We start from the raw sequence: 23567 nt of genomic DNA, 5'->3' as shown, positions 1-23567 counted from the left end.
ATCAGTAAGGATTATTTCTCCATTTTCTGTTCTTTCTATCCATGAAACATGTCTATGGACGACGTGTTTCAAAAACATTACAACTAGAAAGATCCTAATGGGTTGAGAAATACTATATCCGTGTGAGCAAAAGAACTGTTAGGAAAGACTGTTCAAAGTTCATCTATTGTGAGATGAATCTCTTCTATTGGAAAAACAAAAAACAAGAAAAGTTGATTTTTGTCCTGGAGAGGTTGAAAAAGCTCACCATTCCATAATTTAATGGTTGATTTTAATCACTTTTTTATTGCAGCTAATCCTAATCCATGCCTGGAATTTCTGTGTTGTGCTAGTCTGCAAACAAAGAATAACAACAACAAAAAAAATCTGGTCTCAAAAAGTGGGTAATCTAATGATGGGAAAGCAGATAAAGAAAATAAATGCAGATAGATTCAAGATTAAAAATAAATAAATAAATAAAAAAGTACCAGCATCCTACTTGGCAATAGTGGACAATGTTATCAGTGCAGCTGTTGGATAATTATTACCCTAATAAAAGTTTTGAAGATAGAAAATTCAGTAGCTTCATATTTGCTGATCGCTATTGAAAAAGCACAGTGATGACAGGTGAATAATAGAAGCTGGCATCTTTGGACAGCAGAAGCCAAGAATGATAAACGCAACTGTAGAGATTATGTAGATAGGAGGAAATTGTTAATAGGAGAGTGAGAGTTATAGTAATGTCAGAGAATGTTTTTCACAGCTGTGTATTTGATCTGGGTGAGAGAAAAGAACATGCTGGTAATTAATTTTTGAGAGGCTGAGAGTCTGGAGGAAAGATAAATTCTGTGCATGGGTAGGGAATGCCATATATTGTCTAATTCTTGAACAATGAATGATTCAGCAAGATATACGGTTAAAGTGATATCGAAAGAAGTCTACATTTAAGAATGAAGTTCAGATCTGAACACCAGATATAATGATGGTCTCCCTAGTAGGAAAGGAAGTAAGGAAAGAAAACTATTTGCAAAAAGCAAAGAGCATTAGCTCAGTGCAGCCACTCCAGCAAATATCTTAACCTGTTTTTTATAGGCGCTAACAAGTTGGCTCAGTGCAGTGAACCTTAAGTTTAGCAACAGTTCAATCACCTAAGATCCAATTTCCTCCTTTCAGGGATAGGTTTATTCTTTGGTTCCAGAGTGGTGATATTTCTTTATTCTAAGCAGACCTTAGATTCATTCCTTTCTATATTGTTTCATTACTTTGTGGTCAGTTGCTCTTCCTCATAGTTAAAAGACCTGTACTCCTACAGACCAAAGTGAAAAGATAATCTTTTTTAAGAAAAAAAAAAAAAAAGATCCCTCTACTTAGGGGCATTTGTTCTGTCAAGCATTTGGAATGTCACTACTTTACTAGTTTTATGACGCAAGAATTATGAGATGGATTAGGTGGTTCAGAAACTCCATATTGAAGAGGAGACAATAACATGTGATGTTGAAAGGAAAAATATGATAATAGAGGAAAGTTATTAATGGAACTCCTTGAGAATGTGTTTTAGCGCTACTCTTATTTAGTATTTTCATTAATGACCTTAGTAAAAAAAAATAGAAGTCTAAAATGAAGTTTGTGGTTGTCATGTAGTTGTTAATACAGATGAAGATTATAGTCTTGTTAATACAGATGAAGATCATAGTGTCACACAAATGGAAGTGGAAGCCCTTAAGAACTGGTATAATAGAAATGGAATTAAATATAATAGTACAAAGTACAAGGTTATGCACTTAGAACAAATGACAAGAAATTCTACTTTTAACATTGGGCTCATCTATTGGAAAAGATACTTCAGATATAGTTAATCAAAGGTGACTATGCAATGCCAGTGTGATGTTGCAATACGAGAGTAAACGTAAAGCTAGGAGATCCATTAGACAGAATTTGCCTAGAGCTAATTTTATTTATGATCGCCGATAGGGTGGTTTTAGTAAACCTGAATAGCTTTCTCTTCCGTCATACCTGGAATGAACATAAACTTTTAGAATTCACAACACTGAACTTTGGAAAGGAGTTCTACAAATCTGCTTTTAATCACTCCTTATCCATTCTAAGTATGAAAATATAATTTTATAGATCTTTATTCCTCTCTAGTCATCACTTTTTGAGGCTGAAGAATTCAATTTATTTAATTCTTGTATAAAACCCCTTCTATACCTACAGTCATTCCTGCTATCCCTTTCTGAAAGTTTTCTAGTTCTACTGTATCTTTTTTTAGGTGTATCTTTTTTTTAGATCAAATTGGGCCTACTGTTTGATATGTAGTTTCTAACCATCAAAGTAAGGATGATGTTCAACAGTCTTTCAACAATAAAGGGAAAAATAATTTGATTTGTTATTAATTTATGGAATTGGTATGATAAAATTTTCTGGAATAACAGAGAAATGGACTAAATAACAAAGTTGCTTCCACTCTTCCTAGTTTCTTTCATTCAAATGAAGAATAGGAGGAAGATCAATCATATTTTGTAGAAATTTTGCAAAGATGCAGTTGAAAAAAAAGTTCATTTTAAAATTACTAACATGAGTTTGGAAGAAAAAAAAATCTGGTTTCAGATAAAATACAGTCTGGGATTGCATTAGTAACTGCTAATTTGAGACTGCAAGAGATAATTAAGGCTGTAGCTCATGTGATAAGGGCAACATTTCTAATCAATAATTTAAGATAAACTATAGATTTAAGGCAACAGAACAGACACTCTTAATATTTTACAGAAAACCATGTTGTATTGGTATTGAAAAATGTAAAAAAAGAACATAGATGCTTTTATAGTGATCTCCAATGAGCAGTGACTCATAGGTTTGCATCAAATGCAAAAAAAAGTAAACACAAATTAAGTGACAGTCTTACACTGGTGGCATCGAACCCCCTGCAAAACCAAAATTATATGTATTAAAAAAATCACTTTATATGTTTATAACAGGAAGCAAGTCATAAAGGTATTTTTGACAAATGAGATATGCAGAGAATCCCGTAAAGTTCTTATCCAAAGTGAATGGACATAGGAATGGAAAAATAGGCAAAAAGTTGTAGGAAGGAGTCAGAGGTTGAAGACCTTTGAGACTTGCTTAGCTCTCTAGTCTGTTTTAGCATTTGAGATTTGCTTTGGTAATTAGCCTAAACAGCAGATTGCTTACAAGTATTTGAAATTTTGTATGTACGATCTCTAGAGGTCCCTTCCAACCTTAACGATTCTATGATTCTACATTCATGTGAATTGTTAGTTGCTGTTGCTGCTATATCTGGCTGAGAAAAAAAAAAAATCCAAATGACCTTTTTTGTAATGGGCTACAAAATATGCTGATCAACCATTATTCAGATAGATAGGAAAACAAGCAGATCTGAATTAACTTTCTTCCTCTAATTTCTTCCTAAAGAGGTGGTGTTTGAGAAGAGACTTCTCTTCATTCCTTCCAGGGCTTCGGCCATCAGTACTGAAGCACTGAAGCGTCTTCTGAGGAAGGGATCTGGTGCAGGAGACTAGGAAATGGCCAGGGAGAGATACAGGAACAGTCAGAGAGGATAATTAGGTCAGACAGAAACGAAGCCAAATGAACAGACTTGACTGGGATGGCAGGAAAACAAGGGGATTAAATAGGCTATTGCAATGGAAGAAGAGAGCAGTTGAAGATAACTAACCAGGTAACTGGGAAGAGAGGAGAGAAAGAGCCTCAACCCAGAAGTGAAAAGCAGAGAGGAGGGCTGATTCAATGAAATGCATTTGGCAGCATGGAAGGGAGAAAGAGAGATGGTCTGCATGTGGTGGTGTAGCAAAGAAGGCTGTAAAAAAAGGAACAAGTCGAACAGATTAGAGGCTGAGAGACTCAAACAGCGTAAAACTTGTTATTAATTGTGCCATTGTGCCAGGTCAAAGCAGGGGGAAAAGATTCTGGAAGAGAAGATACTCTAGATGCAGACCCTGGTTCAGATGGAGTTATTTAGTATTCTGCAGCAGCCTGTAGAGTGTTGAAAGTAGCAGAGAGTAGCAAGAAGCCATAAATGACCAGATATTGTTTTTATAGATCAATTTATTCCTCAAGAGTTATACTGATTAATTCTCTTTCACAAGCAAGGCCTTACTCTTGAAAATTGCAAAATAATTTCATTTTGTACCAGGCTTAATCCATTGTCATTTTGGTAGAATTGCATATAGTTATATGAATATTAGAAGAGAGAATCAAGGTCTCTTGGCTGACATTAATAAACTAGTGAATACAGTAAGTATTGTGCCATAAATAAAGGGACAGTTCTTCAGATTTCAATCCATCTGGCATATCTTGCTTGTCTTCCTTTCTCTTAATAATCACCCTTTCTTGCACCTTATCCTTTTTTCAAGAGATTATAGAAGGAAAAAAGTCAGGCTTTGCATGACAGTGAAGTGAGTCTTATGCTCAAATAGGAGTGGTGGAGGAATATCTGCAGTTCAGCGGAGAATGTTACCATGTTTGTCATCCAGGCCCAATACCAAGCATTCTCCTTGAACTCAACAGGAATGAAAATTATACTGCTAAAAAGACAAAGTCTACCCATAAGAGATTTTAGATTCTGCTTCAGCCTCTTACATACTTCTCAGTCCCTTATAAGATGCTCTGCTTAGTGCTTTGTGCTCTTTCAGTGTGTTTATGCCAAAAAGCTGAACTAGAAAAAATATTTCTCAAGGAGAAATGCTTAATTTTCCAAGAACTTCTGTCAAATAAAGAAGAATAAAGTGATCGCACGGTGAATATTATGTGCTTGCTGATTTATTCTTGTTTAAAAATGTTAGGGCAACTGAGACAGCCAGTTTGAAATTTCCAACAGGTTTAATGGGAGATTCTGAAAATGATAACAAAAAAAGCAGTGAACAAAACCTGTAAATCATTGGAAAAATCCATTTTCAAAGCAGGGAAGTGTAACATGTAAAGAATAAAATGAACTATAATCTGTGAGATCAGTGCTATACTGCTTTCTTATCTCTTTCTATTTTGAGCTATAAAAATAAAGCTTTTTATAAAACTATATAACCTCTAAATTACATTTTGTTTGTTTGTTTTTGTTTTAAGGTAAGAGGTCCCCCTGTTGCAGGAGCATTTAAAGAAAGACCAACAAAGCCCACAACATTTCGCAAGTTTTATGAGCGAGGAGACTTCCCAATTGCCCTTGAGCACGATACAAAAGGAAACAAAATAGCCTGGAAGGTAAGTCAGGGCACAGCTGTGACAACCAGATGAGCTTATTGAAGCGACATCTCTCATTCCCAAACAAAGTTGGCTTATAAGTAAATAAACTGAAGTAATTTCTTAGCAAATGGAAGATGCTGGGGAGGCTGTTAGAGAAAGGCCCTTGAGTCAGCTGTCTACCTTGGCTAACAATTAAATTATATGTTGCAAAAAAGAAGATGACAGAGTTGCTTTGCCTTAGAGAATTGCCTCATGCCCAATTCATCTCTATTTTTATGAGGACCTGGCAATGCAGCCTATTTCAGGCAGTCCATCAAATGATGGAAGCGGCTGGATGCAGTGAGCAGCTTCCATTTATCTCCCCCAAATTTCACCTTCCTGCAGGACACTTCCAAATAGAAGCTTTAATTACCTAAATGGATAGGTCAAGATTGCCTGCTCCCTGAAAATGCAGAGCAGAATACAAACTAAGGCAGATTCTCATTCCACAGCTGCACTCTCAGTCTACAGCATATGTCAGACAGCGTAATCGCTGTCATACGTGCCCCTGTTAGAGGCTGACCTCCACTGCTGAAACCATTACAGCCCCGACATTTCTCTGACAAAAGGTTAATTGGCTTCAAAATAAATGTATTGCCTAATGACTCCATTCTAATGCGGCTGTGTTTCTCTCTAAAAGCCTTGGTGATGTTATTTGTAAAACTTGCCAATCTTCTAAGTAACTACTGCAGACTTTTAAATTTAATTTGAAAAATGAATGCTGATCTTTAACCTGATCCTACTATTTAATTATTTTGGTTATCATGAATTACTTTATTTTTTGTGTTATTTATTGGACTAGAAAAAGATTTTGCTGGAAGCAGTGATGGTTACAGAAAATGAATGCGAAATGCCTGAGAAAAAATGCGTCAGATTTGTAGAGTGATTTGAATTGTTCATGTCAAGAACACGATCCCAATTTTAAATGCATGGTTGTGTTAATTCAACACAAAAAGAGAAATTTTGCAATGTTAGAACTGATTCTGCTTTTAATGAAGTCAATAGGATTAGGCCTACAGTGTGGTTCAGTAGCACTATATAAATTGTTAGTAACTACATTTTTTGCTTATTAAAGTATAGAAGAGATATTTGTGCTGTGAGAAATTACAGCTGTGTTGCCCATAGCAATGTTAAATCAGTACAATAAACAATAAATAGCTCTTGCAGCAGGGAGAGACATTAGGCAGTAAGACCTGCCCAACCATTAGAAAGAGATTCCACGATTCCCAGTGACTGGGAATCATGGACCTTCATATGACCTAAGTCACACACCTTCAGGTTTAAGCAGGTAAGGTCCCAAAAGTAACCTACAAAACTCTGAAAAAGTCTGCAAAAATATACAAAATTCAGTTTGTATCCAGGGTTTTAACATTTAATTTCTCAAAATTATACTGAGGCATAATCTGTTTACTACATTTTTGTTGCTATTTGTTGCACAAATAGAGTAGATATGATATTGCATAGGTAATGCTAGTGGAATGATAGACCTTATAATGGAATGCTGTATATAATATAATTATAATTTTATATATGTAACATATAATGCTATATTTCAAGAAGAAGCCAGCTTAGTTGTCTTCTTCCTAAACTTTGTGCTTTTTTAAGTCTTCTGAAGAAACCTGAATGTCTAGAATAAATGTTTGTTTCCTGTGTCTCAGAATTTGAGTTATATGAAGAGGTGCTACATTAAGAAGGTCATAATAGCCAAGTCTCTGGTTTAAGACTCAGCACCTACTTTTTTCCCATCATAATTTGCAGTCTTGTTGTTGTAATGTCCACCTACCACAGTAAAGTGTTGGACTGTACCTAGTGGCATCTTATATGGGAGACTGTGATCTCTTGCAGCATTTGCCTTGTCTATTGCTTCATGGCCTAGTCCAACCTCGCTTCCCTTGGTCCGTGCAACATGATGTAGAATCACAAATCAATCCTAGCTGAGTTCTGTGACAGCCACTCAGGAAAACAACACAGAGGTAGTAGAATCACTTGAGGCTGTTTAATTTGGCACCCAACCACCATTGATTATTGTGCAGTTTAAGTAGATGAAGTAGGAAAACAGCAGTTTTTCAGTTCAAGCATTACTTTAGATAGGTAGTAATGTCTTAGAGGCTGCCCACTGCTGCAGGAGGCTGAAATGTTGTTCATCATTGGTTAATATTTAAAGGTATGGGTAAAGTAAGATCTGGGTTTTTTTGTTTGTTAGTTTCTTTCTTTCTTTTAAGGTCACTCAAGTAATCAAAATATACAGCATAATTTGAAAGACTGATTTTCATTAGTTCATCATACCAATTTGTAAATATGATTAATGAAGCAATTCATTTTAGTGTATTTGTTAATGTTTTAGGACATAGCTCAGTGTTTTCTTCTGCAATAGACTTGCTTTATTTTCTCCCAAGGATTTCTTTTTTTCATTTTAGTCATTGCAGTCATCCTTATTTAAGCCTGTCCCCAACATAGTTGTGTTGGCACATGGGAGAGAGCAACTGGAAGCAAGAATCTCTTAAGCCAGACATAATACATAATAATTTAGAGAGATTAGAAATATGATCTGAGGTAAAGAAATGACACCTTGGAAAAAAGTAATTCTAAGTATACCTATGGAGAAAAAAAAAAGTTATATCAGCATATTCAGTGTATGTGAACAGTTTGGAAAATGATAGTTGTATTTTTAAAATAACAATGAAACAGTCTAGATGATACAATAATAAAGCAAATGTAAGATGCGAAATTGCAGTAAGAAAGAATTTTCCAGTTTTAAACTACAATTACTACAATACATAGTTGCGTTTGGATGTGGGGGGAGCAAATTTAGTAAGAGATGAATCCTCTTGTGTTCCAGCCTATCCTCAAAGGTTAGAGGGACTGAGGGCAGCTGCACTCATCTCTTAATAGAGATACCAAATACTGTGGTATCTATGCGCCCAACTCTGGCAGTACGGGATTCACCCACAGTCTGCCGAAAGTCAGTCTGATAGCCCTCCTAGGAGTGAATCAAGTTCCCAAATCGTGTGATCAACTGATAAGATCAACTCTGACAGTATCGGATTCACCAACAGTCTGTCGACTGTAGATCCAATTGCCTTCAAAACAAGTGGCCGGGTTCACGAATAGCACATTTTATTCAAATGCAACATTTGAAAAACAGGTTTCGGATGTCAGTATAGGAAATTCTCTACTACAGTGTGGGGTCCTTAGCTAGTGCCTAGTGTACAAGTGCGCGATCATCACTCACCCAGATGGTGGGAGAGGGCTCTCAATCTTGAGGAGTCTCCTCAGGCAGTGTCCTGACCCAAGGGAAGGGAAGGGGTTCAGCCTGTCAACTGATCCAGAAGTTGTGATGGAGTCTTCTCTCTCTCCTCTTCCTTCTTTCTTCCTCCGTTGTTATCACCCCATTCTTCCTTCCTAGTTCTTACGCCGTTCTTGCTTCCCACCGTATCCCTCCCTAGTTCGCCTTTTGTATATTTTCTTTTACATTTAGGTGGAGTTTGAGTGACTCTAGTTATATTTACTTTCGTTATTCATTGAATTAAAAAAGTCTCCTGAGTTAATCAAAAATCTAAACAGCATACTCAGTGAGGAGTGGTTGTTCCTTAGAAGTGGGTAACTTCTGGGATGGGGTTGTGTATTGGTATTATAATGCGATAAGAAGGAGGAGAAGTTTGAGCAAAGTCTATAAGAAGGGACTCATCTGCCACCATTGTTGGCCCAGCAGCAGGCATCTTATTGCAGACATCTTATTGCACTATGTGGCTTATCAGTTTCATGGTACAACCTGATTGCCACCTCTGCAGGGAGTACAACAGTGTTTGACCATGATGTCTTCACTCTGCTCATCCTCCATTCATTCCTCATCTGCACAGCACCATCAAATTACCCCCTCCTCATGGAAGCCAACAAAGTTTGGCCGTGGTGCCTCCATTCTGCTCCACTCTTCGTTTACTCTCATTAAGGTGTGCTAGGAGGGCAGATTGTGTTGCCAAGGGAATCATGGAGAAATCGATATCACACCATGCTGGAAGTGGCAGTTCTCTCACCTCAAGCAAGCCTCTGCAATGCCAGAATTTCTGTTAGGCCCTAGTTTTTCTCTAAGTTCCCCTTTCTCGGGCAATTCTCTCACATACATGTTACATCATCTTACATCAAAGATTATTAGTAAGCCTTCTGCTATGACGTACTAGCACACCCAAATACTGCTCACAAAAATCTGTATACGGCCAACTAATTCCTTTTGACTCGGTCACTCTTTGTGATGTCTTGTTGATACTAATGCTCAAACAATGACTATCAGTCACCAATGTCCATGCATTTTTTGCTTATTATTAAGATTATAATCACAGTTACATGCTCCAGCATTTCTTTTCTTCAAATACATAATGCTAAAAATTGGCCGCATCTTAATGCCTATGACCTAATTCTCACTTAAATGAAAAAAAGGAAAAAGTTTAATCACTTAAGCAATACTGTGTACGTTCTACACTTATACTGTCTCTAGGCCTGGAACGCACATGAAAGAAATACAAGAGAGCCCCAGAAGAAATATAGTGTCTTTTCTACCAAATAAAACAACAAAATTCCCATTGACTACATTAAAATGGGATCTTTCTCCTATTTCTCTGTATTATCTTTCTCCTTTTTCTCTTTATGTTATCATAAATTTTCCTGCTGATCTATTGGTGTTGTAGTCCCTTATGCTGCTCTGTGGAATCTATTTCTGACCAGTTATAAATTAAAATTTCCAGAGTCACCAAAGGTATAAAAATTATCCCTTTGATAATAGCAGATTTAAATCTCTTATATCTAGTAATACCTAGCTACTGAAAAATTGATTTAATATTTTTAGAATTTTTATCTAATTAAATTTATATTTTAAATTTTAAGGTTGTAATTATACTTTATAGGTATGTAGTTGGGTTTTATGTAGTGGGTTTTTCTTCAAAAGGTCTGAAGATTAATTATCTCTTGTTTACAGAATAAAATAAGGCACAAAGCTGATGTCTTTTGATCAAGGCAATATTCTTAAAGTTGCTTTAATTAAATCGAGTAATTTTGTGTGCTTCTCTTTTCCAATGCCATAATACATATGGTCACAGAGAGTCTGAAATTTCAATAATTTCATTCCACCACTAAGTAACATTACTTCCAAATAAAAGAGGCCCCTTCGAGTCTTACTTTTCAAAAACAGCTTACTAGAATGAATTTTTGACAGAAAAACACTTCTAAATCATGATGCATCAATTAAATGCATAGTTAAAACAGTCGCTAAAAATTTAAAAAGCCAATGGCTAAATCAACATGTGCTTCTTTGGTAGACTCACTACAAATTAGTTGTGATTAATAGTGATTAATACTAGTCTACAAAACATTCATGGCATTACTCTTTTCTGTTCAATTCTTTTTTACTTTTGAAAATAATGTCTTTGCAGGTCTTAAGAAGCAATTTGTGGTATAAGCAATTAATGAAAGACTCATCAAAACATTGCTTTTTCACATTTTTTTTTTGTAAAATTCCACAAAATTCAAAGCAACTATTCCAATACACAGCATTTATTGTTTTTCGAGGGTTTTTTGATTGTTTTCCTTCTATATTTAACATAATACTTTAAGTGAATCACTGAATTAAATCGTATTATGGATCAGAGGCTACTGACTGCAATTTCTTCCATCTTACAACTTGTGTCTCTGAAATACTTAATTCTTTCCATAGTTAGTTTTTCAAAGTTCTCTAGTCTTCAGCATTTCTTTCATATTTTATAATTTAAGAATCTAATGGAATGTCTCTTTTCTCCATGTTCTCACAAAGTAGCTTATCTTAAGAATGTTGCAGATACATTTGCCTAAGAGCTGAATAATTTCTTTCCTTTAAAGAGTAACGGATGTTTTCCTGGGATGGCTCAGATCACTGTCTTTCAACAACATCACATGATGAATTTGAGGACTAGCATTCAGATGGAGTTTGAAGCAGGCCTTGCACAGAGAAATGACAGCTTACCTACCTTCTATAGTAAGCAGGTTGCCATATGTCATTTATTAACTCCTCTGTGGCTAATTAATAGTCGCATCTTATCACAGGTTTCTGGAAAACAGTAATCTCGTGGCAGTTAGTATGCTGTTCCTCCTTTTCCCTCTATACACAATTAAAACCATGCCTTTATTTGATGTAAATTGCCATCTCTTGAAAGTGTATGGAATGAAAATCCAGTCATGTATCAGAAATAACTTTAATTTAAATTTGCTAAATGACCTCTGAAAGCTAGATGAAAGATTTTCTGCTGAATGGGCTGGTGCTCCCTGCCTGCATAATTTATGTGAGAAATTAGTGCAAATGGTTCACTTTTATGGAGCAGAGCTGCTTGTAGCAAGCCTGCAGAAACGATTTTCCCCCAAGCCTCCATCTGTTCTTCAAACCAGGGCATATGCCATCTCATCGAGCTTGAAAGTCAACTGATTTATAACTCCTGAAAAGTGCATAGATTGAAAAGAAAGGTCGTCTGCTGCTATGTGACAATGATTTGCTAGGCACTTGGATAAAGACAAGTCACGTTACTGTCTACCCAAGGGACACAACTGATGTTGAAATCTTCAAAAATTGGTAAATTGGCATGCAGGGCAAAAACAAATTGCTCTTCCCCATTGAGTTAAGCAGCTCCCTCTCTTCTTGAAGGTAAAAACTTTTGGATGGTAAGTACGTAATATGGCAAAGTTATGTCGTCTTACTGTGCTTCAAACAGAATAGTCTTTTTCCTAGATGCAAAGGTTTCAGTCTAGAAGCGTCAGAACTTGTTCCACTTCAATCTTTAAACTGAAAGCAGAAACATCTGTCTTTCTTAAAAAGCACTTGCTGTTTGTCAGAAATTCTGTTCAATGCTACAAATAGGGCTTGATGATTAATTTTCTCTATTTGCTCTGAGGGTCAATTCACAGCTGTATGTATCCCAATTAATGAATGTTTTGTTCTCTGTCTGTCACTTACCATCCATCCTTCCTTTAGCCAGGTATTACAGAGCCCTGTGGTGAGTGCCAAAGCAAACTGAACTGACAACACAACCGCAGAAAATCAGCGTGTGCTTGATGTGTTCACTTATGAACATGAAATGCTGTGGCTCTTTTGATTTGAGACTTAGGGACCAAGTCACCTCTGCTTCACATATTCCATCTTCCCAAGCTTGAATTTTGGAGTACAGTTAAGTGTATTCTGAGGCCAATAAAGGTAATTAATATAGAATTTTTTTTTAAAAAAAAGGATTTTTTTAATGTGAAGATTATTAGGCAGATTTTGACTTGGAAAACATAAAGATGCACAATAAAAAGTATATGTGAATAAGAGCACGAATAATTCTCTGCAAATAATAACTTGCAGCTTTCATTTCAGAGCTCAGGTATGTGTAGCTGCTAGGAGAAAAACCTTGTGTTGTAACTTTTCTCAGTCATTTGGTGTTAAGCAGACATGCATATCCTGACCTATCTCACACAGACAAGCATAGGTTATGAAAATGGCATATTTCAGTAAAAAAATAGGGACATATTAATTAGATAATCATTAGGAATTATTTCCAATGTGTAGCTGGAATCTCAAGCCCTTTAGTCATTATCCTGCATTAAAACTGATATAATGCATATGCCTTTGACTGGCTAAAGACAATGTGAATGTATTTTCTGTGGAGCTAAAGGACTCCAAAAATTAAACACAACTTGTAAGCATTTTGCTTCACTGTATTGAAGAGGCTTATTAAATAATAATAATATAATATAATAATAATATAGTATAAGTAATATTATTTTATTTATACATAATATTACATATGATATTATATGATATAATGTTATTGTAATAATATAATATTAATATGTATAATGGTATATTATAATGTAATATATAATTTGAGAGGTTAATGAAAACTTAAGGGTATAGGTCATTAAACATGAATGGGCCACTATAGACAGACATTCTAGAAACATTCAACCAATTACTCTGCTTTAGAAATGTTTTGTAGTGAGTGGCTGTCTCATCAAGTTTGTGACAAACACTATACATATTGTTATTCTTTCACTGTTTCATTTGTGTTGTCCACTATACATGCTAGACTTGTGCATGTGGCAAAAATTTATCTCTTTTAGTTCCATTTCATTTCTTATACTGTTTCCAAAGCATAAAATAACTAATTATCATTTAAGTATCAATTTCTTGTCACTAGCATCTATGAACCTTTCACATCAAATTCATTTTCACATCTACTATTCCGCAGATACCCTATTTGCACGCAAGACTGCTATCCTCCTTAAATTGTTATTCTGTTAATTAATGCTAATACATCTTTGAGATATTTATGGCCAAGACCTTTAAAAATACAATTCAATGTAAAATACTACTGTTTACTTTGTGCTTCTATGATATAAAAGATAATGGGACATATTAGCTGATCTTAATGTAAATATTTTGCTTAATAATTTCATAGGCACTTCCATATACTTGCAGAAGAAAAATACATGAACCAATGAAAACAGTGAAAACTGCAGTCCTTCTTATGTCTGAAAAAACTGCTGTCCTCTTCATATGCAGCAGTTTGTGTAAAAAGGGGAACAGTCTTGGGGAGATGTAAAATTGCGTAGTAAACCTCAGTTTGGGAATTTAATCTAGTCACAGATATTAAGACTCTTTTCAGAGAAAGAGTAAACTTTACTGTTCAAAATTCTTGCCTGCATACACTTTTGAGTGGTTGATTCATTCTAAGCTTAAATATTATTTGGCAATTTTGTGAGTTAGCTGTAAGCTAAAGAACAAGAAAACTTCCTTTCCTCTTTTTTTTTCTCTTGTAAAATCAAAACTGTATTCTATTTCTTGTTCCTGCTATGTTATTTTTCATTCATTATATGCTTTATGCTTTTCTGGTGAAATGAGAAAAAATAGCTCGTCTAAACTCTACAGTACTGTTACCAAAATTGCCCTATTCTTTCTCAAAAACATTAAACAACATGTAGTCGTAGTCACCATATTATAAACTGTCCCAAAATGAATATATATATATATTCATTTATATATTCATAGTGTATGTATATCTAAAACTGTATGTGTGTGTGTGTGTGTGTGTGTATTTTTTTTAGATAATCTGGTGAGTTGCTACTTTAGAGAAAGAAATGGATCTTTACTGAATTTTATTCCTTTTTCACTTTGAACCTATTCAAATAATTCATTTACGAATGAATTCAGAAATGCCTAACAAATTATATTTGCACTATGTTTATCATCTGCCATGATAGTTTTGATATATTTTGTGAGATAATCAAGAATGGCTGTAGAATCCTATCAGTCCAAGCTCACTAAAAGTCCTCGTGGTGTGTGTAACAAGTGCGAAAGGAGGGAATGAATATAACTTGCTGTTCATGTTAACTTCTTAATGTGGCTTGCCACCAGTCTCTCAGAGGCTTCTGGTCTCTAGATTACAGAAAACAAGGTAATACTTATGCATGCTTTTTACAGAGTTGCAGATAATTAGGACAAAACGTCAGTTTGCTATCAGGACCTAGAAAGAAAAACTTTCACGGATTTACCACCTCAGAGGGTGATTTAAACTATCTCCCTGGCTTTGCATGGAGTTGATGTGGAATGCTGACGTGATGCATCACCTGGACACAGCTTGTAACCATCAAATAAGAGGCAATAATAATTGCGAGCAGGAACTTCAACCCCATACCTGTTTCCTAAATAATCGTTTACACACGCATTTAAGCTCCTAGGTCATTAATCTGGTTTTGAAAATATTATCACTTAATATGACAGCACATTATAATAATGCTTGAATAAGTAGTTTAATTTTTAGATATGCAGTACTTCTGATCCAGTATTTCATGTCACTGGCTAGTATTAGATTGTTTAATTAAAATTGACAAATAGCAAATCCATGCAGGGACCGCAAGAACTGTTCTATTCCTCTTAATCTTGTGTTTTATCATCAAACTGGTTTCCTGATAAACCTTACAATGTAAAAGTGAGTTCTCTCTCTAAGCGTGCTAAGTTTTCTCAGCTTCAATAATTAATTCTTTGCCTATGTATTTTTCATGATAAAGTGGCAGCCTGTTACACTGGTGCTACTTCTATGCTGGACTCAAAACTATTACCTATCCTTCAACAGGGAAAAGCATAAGAATGGTTGTTTAAAATTTTTATTTTTTAAACATTAATATCTTTGTATCAACTATGGAATCTCTTCACCTGTGTGCACATTCCTATTTGTAAATGTGGAAAATTGTGGCCTAACCTGATAAACCTCTAAAATATTATCTAGTTAAAACCTTCTACCTCTTACTTCCAGGAATTTTAAAAAGTAGTTGTTTATGATCTGAGTTATCAGAAATAATTAGCCTTATATGCAAGAGACTTGAATCATGTTTTCCATGGTCTCCAGAGCTCTCTTCCAGGGTAAATTATTCTGTGATTTCATGTAAGTAGTATCATTAGGCACGTGATCATGCAACATTATTTTGTATGCCTGCATTACTTTTCTTTTGAAAATGTCAAAACATATTATTGTTTAATGAATACAATCTCACAGTGCTTCTGAAACATAGGTGTTTCACAGGTAGAGACATATAGACATAGGAATAATGGCACGATATTAAATAATGTTAACTTCCTTAAAGCATTTCTATTATAAATTCATTCCTGAAATAATTTAAATAATTTTCTTGTCATATCATTTAAATTAAAAATTTAATTCACAACATATGCAAGATTTATATTCATGTTCAGTTTACCATAACTAAATGCTAAATGTAACCCTCTCCCCTCAGCCTTAGATCCTTCAGTGAACACACCGAAGCAGCTCCCTAAACTTGCGTTGTCAGGCTGATTCTTTTTGCAGACTTTGAAATTCATGTGGCTTACTAAAGGAAATGTCTTTTTGATGCAGTAAAGATAGAAATGTTTAAAATGACTATTAGTTCATTGACTTTGTACAAAGTGCTGTGGGCCTCTGGATTTCATGTGATGTAAATGAGAGAAGAATTTTAACAGTTTGTGTCATGTAGTATTGGGTTCTAAATGTGATTTAAACAGACAGGCCTAACTTCTTTTTTTTTTCTCAAATTACAAACAATGAGGAAAAATTATATTTAAAATAATACAGAAATCTCCTACAGAGTTAATGAATTCCAGCATTTAGAGGCAATATATTAAATAACATTTCATTTACCTGCCTAATGCTTGATTTTTTTTTTTAATCCATACAATGACTTCAATTAGGTCATGACTATTAGCAGGTTTGAACAATCAAACAGATTTTAGTGTAGTAAGTCCAAATCTAAGAAATGTTTCCAGGTTCTAGAAACCTTTATAAATATCTTAACATAGGCTCCTATAGACATAATTAATTGATCATAATTCTTCATTTATTGTTTTTATCTGCATGTCCAGTAGATTTGGGACAGTTTGTTTAAATTAATCTTTGTTTAAATGCTCTGATCTAGGCAATTAGTCCTTCTGTCTAAGATTTTACTATCTTCTACCTTGTGACTAGAAGATTTTGTTTTTGTTAAATCCCCTATAGAAAGGCCATTAGTGCATGGCATACAAATACATTTCAAGAAGAGGATAATGCCTACATATTTGTTTTTCCTTGAAATATGCTACTCCTATGACATCAAAGAAAATATTGAATGACAAATGTATTGAGCACAAGAATCATGTCTGAAGTTGTCTGTGATATGTCTGGCACTCCATTGTGGCAGCACAAAAGAGTTGTAGCTCTTTAAAGCAGTCTTACAAAAAACTGTTTCCCTCCTATTAACATTTATTCATTCCTTTACTACTCTTCAAATGGAGATGTCCAGTTGTGAATTCTGTGTTTCAAAATCATATTGTAGCCAATAGCAGAAAATAAATTAGAATTTTTAGACAAAGAACAAACAAAATCTTGAGGTGCTTAAATAATAAAGATCCATTCATTTTTTAAGACACCTCTTTATCTGCCATAGATCTGTTCGAAATGTTAAGACATTCAACGACAAACACTAGAGCAACAAGATGAGCTTAAATTTTACAGATTATTCTGTTCTTGAAGTTTAATACAATTTTGTGAAATTACCATTTATGGGGTAACAGATACACAAGTGAAACATTGCATCCTTCGGAAGACTGAACAATGATTTCAAGGCTTTAAGTGATTATACCCATTAGGAAGAGCAAAAATGACATAACATTGACCAGCTTTTTGCTAGGCTCATTATTGGCCTTTTAGCTATGCAAGATAGAATAAACATTTCTGTAAGTATCATCCATTCCCATCTTCCAATTCTGTCTGCAGTCCCACGCTGTGATATCCACTAGGAGCCAGCAAGCAGTAAATGTGGTATTACTGTAGAGATTTTTGAATAAATATAGTGCTACTTCTTCCCTTTCTAGAAATATAATCATTTATTTTCATGAATCCTAAAAGGCCTTTTTTGACCAGTCTTCATGTCAACCAATTGGGTTATGTTATTCACTTCCAGAATTCACGGGATTTTGAATTTTCTTCTTATTTTAAAGAGGTCCTTCTTGCATGCGGCTTGTATAATAAGAATTTACATGGGTCTCTGTAAAAATGGAGTTAAAAAATCATCTCAATATATACCCAAGTAGCTTTTAATCTAAGTTCTTTTTAATAAAAAATGAACATTTAAATGAGATAATTATTCTGTATCTTAAAAAGTCTGTGCAGATTCACAAAGGGACGGACAAAATAAATAAACACTGTATGTATTTCCATAAATTCCTTTTATAGAGCTATTAGCTTTCTTTTCAGATCTTTACCTAAAGGATACATATGTTGATTCATCTATTTACAGTTCATGGTGGTGACACAACATTACTAGCTCAGTGATCTGTTACTGAATTTTCATTGAACACATGAATGCTTGGCATTTCTTCCAAAACAAAAAACTTCAGTTTTGTCCTTCTCCCAGCCATTGCTCATTGAGGGTTTATTATCCTTAGAAATTTTCAAATTTTCAAGTATGCTGTACCCTCAGTTATTCATCAAATGGATGGAAAAAATCGGTGGCAATTCCATTGCACAAGCTGGAATAAATAGCTGACTTTCTAGGTGCGTTTGCAGTGTCAGCATGTCTGCTGTAGTCTAGATTATAAACTGCATTCCTAACTGCATTATAAATTGCATTCCTAACTCAGTCATGGCACAGCTTGAGCATGGGCTGTTGCTGACACTGCATCAGATCAGCCATGGCTTTCCCTGTGGCTTACCCATTCCCATGCTGCATCAGCCTCCTAGTTAAAGTGTTTTGCCTAAAGTCTTATTTGACCCTTCTGAACTCCAAGTTGTGGTTGTTGTCCTTTGCCTTACCACATGTGAAGCTGTGTGGGCTTCACATCTTTGTGAAGAGAGTGGTAGATCTCATTTCGCTCTTCTGCGTAAAACAGAGTAAGGCCTCCTCTCTCAGCCTTTCCAGATCACGTCTCCAGGTCCCCGACTATCTTGGTAGCCTCCACTGAATTGTCTCCTGCTTCTCAGCATCTTTCTTAAAAGCATGGTGGGAGGAAACTAGACACAGTATTCCAGATGTGACTTCTCCAGTGCGTAATAAAGGGAGAAATTAATTTGGTCCTCTATTCTACATAACAGTTTCCATCAAGTATTTTCCACTAGGGCTGCTACTCAGCCAGTGTGTGCTGATGGTGATGTACCCAGACAGTGCTAATGTAGATCGTACTGCATCCCAGCTCCCAGCTTACACTCCTTGTTGGGTTTCTTGATGGCTTTTTGTTGGCCTGGTCGTCTAGTTACTTAGTTCACTCTAAATTGAAACTCTGTTCTATAGTTAATCATTGTTCCTAATATCAGACTTTGACTTTAAAGTTTGAGGGGAATGTGAAAAGGAAATAGAAAGTTCAAGTATTACAGGAAAGTCAATGGTTACTTTTAGTGTGGCTCAGAAATTATAATCTCCAGGTTGTGTGTGTGCTTGCATATAAATATAAATATGTGCACACACATGCATACACCAATAAAATATGTATCCTGCAATCACCTGCAACTACTGCAGTGTGAATGCTCGATACTGCAGTTGGTGCAGTATTTCTGGGTAACAGTAAACATCTGAAAGTAAAAAGTGTGAGATATACTTCTATAATTAAAGTTTGTTCTTAAAAAAAAAAGTGGGAAAAGTATTACAAGTAGATATATAAACCATACAGGTAGCATTGAAACAAAAGAACTTGAGATAATGAGAGAAGAGCTGTTTTTTTCATACAACTGTGAAAGTAGAAAACTAGAATTCTAGAATTCTGACATCCTATTTTAACTTGCTTTCACTTTTATAAAAATATGGAAAATTTAAGGCTGGCTAACCGGCAATCTGCTCCAGATAAGACTTGTACCCACAGATAATTTTATTCATATGAGGATTCCAATGACATCAAAAAATGTTCAATGACGTTTTCTCTTTTTAAAAAAACACAAGTTTAACTCAGTGAAGCTTATTTCACCACCTACTTGTGTTTACAGCTTTACTGTCTTCACATGTATAAATGTCTTTGTACACTTTCCTCCTATTAACCTTTTGGTAGTTTTGGGTGATTATGTGAGTTTCAAGCATAAACTGGAGAAAAGAGGAGATTGTAGAAAAGTCTTTAAAGGCTGTAAGATGTGGATTTGGACAATCACGCTACATCTAACCTATGGGATCCAAAAATCCTTCCAGGCTCTTGAATCGGAGTGCGGTCCTTGACATGCCCTCTGTTCTTGAACTGAGGTCAGACCAAAGAAAATAGTGTGAATCTGTCTGACCTCTAAGAATAAAACTTGAGCGTAGGTATCCAGGCTCGTAATATTTTGGCACCTTTCCCTGTTATTTTTCAGTGTTATTTTCAAGAATGACTTATGAATTTAAAAACAGCCTTTTTCCAGTGAAGAAGTCTAGACAGACTAGAGGGAGATTTGATGGACTTAAAGATGTTTGAATCTCTCTATTCTAATAATATCATTAGATTTCCATGTTCTGTTCCGGTTTTCTGTATGAAATCTGACAACTAACCACCTTCTTAATTCATTTACAGATAGTTGTAGTTTTTGGACCGTATCTTCCTTCCCTGCTGATAAATGCTCTTGGGATTGATATGATGCCATATTATGAATTTTCTTAATTTTTCACTTTACTTTTTTAACAAGCTAGGAAATTCCATACCTGACATACGAATAAAACTATATTTTCATTTATTATTAATTACAGAATCATATATTTTTCTTGTAGAGGCTCTACTTCATCTAATTTGCAGGATGGATAGTTCAGTTGGGATAGAGCTACATAAGCCATTTCTGTTACACCAGAATTGGATTAAAAGTTCCATCTGCTTGATCATGTCCTGTGCCACAGTTCACTGCTCCCTCAGTTACACTTAGGTGTTTAATATATAGCACTAATAGGTGTCTGGTAGATTAAAAAAAAAGTTTGTAATTGTTGCCATCAAGAAGGATCTCAATTCAACGCATTTATGTTTCTGTAAATATAAGTTAAATATCTATTTATAGCACATGTCATGGAAAAATAAAGAAAATACAAAATATATCCAAAATATATCCAAAGCAACAATCGAATACAGAGAATAAAGTCCTAAGATCTAAAATAATAGCAAAGGATGACATAGATCTCCTTGAACTGCGAAAGGGCTGTTTCACCTATTCCCTCATCAGAAGTTACTGAGGAGGCGTGTTGTAGTAGTGTCACAAAAAACTTTTGTCTGCTTTGACTGAGTAACAGGACTTTCTGCAAAGGAAAGCGGTAACTCTTCTGTGAAAGGCCTCTCTCCAGTATTAGGGAGTTTGCCTGTTAAGACCAGGGTGTTGTTCACTGAGGGACAGAGGATCTTTCAGTCTTTTTAGCTCTCTAATGATGAGTCCAGGATGCAGTAACCTAATACAGTGTTTGCCGCTGTGTACCCAAAGTGATGAAACAGGAGAGCAATCACACCAGACTGTCACAAATCTTTGTATGTCCTGTTCGCTTCCATGATTCCTCCTACTAAGGTAACGGGGAAGACTGTGAGGACATAAACCGAGGTGCTACCAGGTGCCTTTACGTGGCAGCGTGCTGAACATTGTTACTTAGGAGGTATTTGCTGTTCTAATCAGAACCACGCTGTTTTTCTTAGCATCTAGGAAAGATTCTTCAGCATGGACTATAATGGTTGACAGGGAAATAGTTGCTATGGAACTATTTTCTGAGCGAGTACGGCATGGCAGCATTTAGCATGATTTAATTTGCATCTTTTCCATGCTGCAATTTCTCCAGGATGATCTGACCGTAGATTTCACCAGCAGTTTCCTGGGAAGCATAACTCAGCACTCAAATTAGCTGTCTCCCAATAAATAGTAGGAATGAGCCCTCTCACCCGCCGCCCTAGCTTAGCGAGATTGCAAACAGTAGTGGAAATCAATCTAAGAAATTATTTAATATCTCATTTAGAAGTTATCTAGCAGGCAAGCTTCTAATAAACATACTTTTAAGAAATTGGTATTTCTCAGCTGGCTAAAGAAATGCTTTTCCTAGTCACTTATACTTTTATAGAGGGTGAAATTCGTAGGCTTTTCAGCCTATGCTTCAGCCTTAGTTGTATACCATGTGAATAAAATGGTCTCAGAACACCTGAAAATTCACCCCATCTGCAAACCAGTATTTCCTGTGATACAGGACAAAGTACACATAATATAAAGTGCACAGAAAATTAACAAACAGTGACAAATCAAAAATAAATGCTTTGAATTTATTAAGCTCATTTATTTTTATTTTAAATCTAGATGAAAAGGGTTATACATGCGCAATTTTATTTGAAATTAATGTAAGCAAATAGTTTCAAGCAACTATTAGTTAAGATTGGTCAAGGGAATTTCCATTTCATATGTATTAGTTGCAATAAATCTTGAGCTTTCCATGTATTTTTCATGCATGTGTTTGTTATTTTATGGTGGATGGAAGGTGTTATGTTAAGTACAGTTAATCACCACCAACTCCAGACTCCAAGTCTGAAACACTTGGACCTTCCATTTCTGCTACTTATAGAGACCCTTGAATATAAAAACCTTTTTTTTTTTTTTCTTCCTTTGAAATTAAGCTTAATAATGTGGGGTTTGTTGAATCCTTATCTAAACAAATTCTCCCTTCTTGAAGTTTGACTTAAGCTATACTTTATTAATATAAATGCATATGAATAAAGCACTTCTTTTTGTGGCTTTGCTATTTTAAGGGGGGGGGGGTGCTCTAGAAACAATAAATTGTAGCAGGAACTAAATTAACATATTCTATTGAAGGAATGTAACATACTTCCAAAACTAAATGTCTTACCAAAACTGTGAGGCTGTATGTTAAGGTATGCCTGGCTGTATTTACACATTCTTTTCTCAATAAATAAAAACTCCATTTGTATTCATAATTCAAGAATAGCTATTTTTAGGATTATACAAGCCGTATTTTCATTGCAGCCCAGAGCTACTCTGCAGTGGAAATAACAATCTTTTATATTTGACAATTATTTCACCTTGGAAGCTTATCCTGACACGAAATATCGCTAAATGATTTAAAATAATAATAATAATAACAATAATAAATAACAACTAGACGGTAGTGCCGGACGCCAAAACCGGTGTTTGCCCCGCGCGTTCCCCGCCGCGGCGAGGGCGGGCTGGGCCGCCCGCCGCGCGCCCGCTCGGCGCCTCAGGAAGGCGGGCGGGAGGCGGCGGCCGTTGTGCGGCCGTTAGGTGGCTCACTACGAATGCGGTTGTGGCGGCCCGCGGGCCCTCCCCCAGCCCGTCACAGCCTCTCTGGCGGCTCCGGCTTTTTTATTTTGATTTATTTATTTATTTATTTATTCCCCTCGCGACGTGTGAGTCATTCACGGGCACAGGGAGAAAAGGACCCTGTCTTTGAATAGTAGGGACCTGGGTGTCGCTCCGAGGATGGCGTTCACAAGCGGGAGCCTGAGGAGCGCTCTATTCGCCTCCTCGCATAACTGCCTGCGCCTTTTGTTCCGCGTGTCCTTGGCAGAGGCTGAAAGAACCGGGCCTCTAATACTTGGGCCCTGCTGTGCCACTTAAAGAAATAATAAGCCATTGTCTTCATTAAGCAAGCCTTGTTTTAGCAAACAGAATTCAGATACTAAAAAGGGAACATTTTTAAGCAGGGGCAGGGAGGAGAGGGAAGTAGAGACAGGGATGCTTTACAAAATTCCCTAGAGAAACGGCTTTCTTCCCACTATTTTATTGCTACTTACTGAGAAGATTCATATTCAAATAGGTTGGGGTTGTGAATCGGTCGCCGGCACATTCTCATGCACCCAGGAAGGCTATGATTATGGC

At 35.7% G+C, this 23567-nt stretch overlaps 1 protein-coding gene across 2 annotated transcripts in view; it reads left to right on the top strand.

The window, feature by feature from the left end:
• Window positions 1-23567, top strand: part of PACRG (parkin coregulated) — a 210091-nt gene that overhangs the window by 36788 nt on the left and 149736 nt on the right. For both annotated transcript variants that reach the window (XM_088532993.1, XM_088532992.1), the window contains exon 2: window positions 5074-5208. In XM_088532993.1, coding sequence (XP_088389119.1) covers window positions 5074-5208 — 135 coding nt within the window. The remainder of the gene's footprint in view (window positions 1-5073; window positions 5209-23567) is intronic.

Source organism: Tinamus guttatus, unplaced genomic scaffold (genome assembly GCF_059628265.1).
Source record: "Tinamus guttatus ecotype Peru unplaced genomic scaffold, ASM5962826v1 Tinamus_guttatus_pri_ptg000473l, whole genome shotgun sequence".
Taxonomy (NCBI): domain Eukaryota; kingdom Metazoa; phylum Chordata; class Aves; order Tinamiformes; family Tinamidae; genus Tinamus; species Tinamus guttatus.
This window is presented reverse-complemented; position numbering and strand designations above follow the sequence as displayed.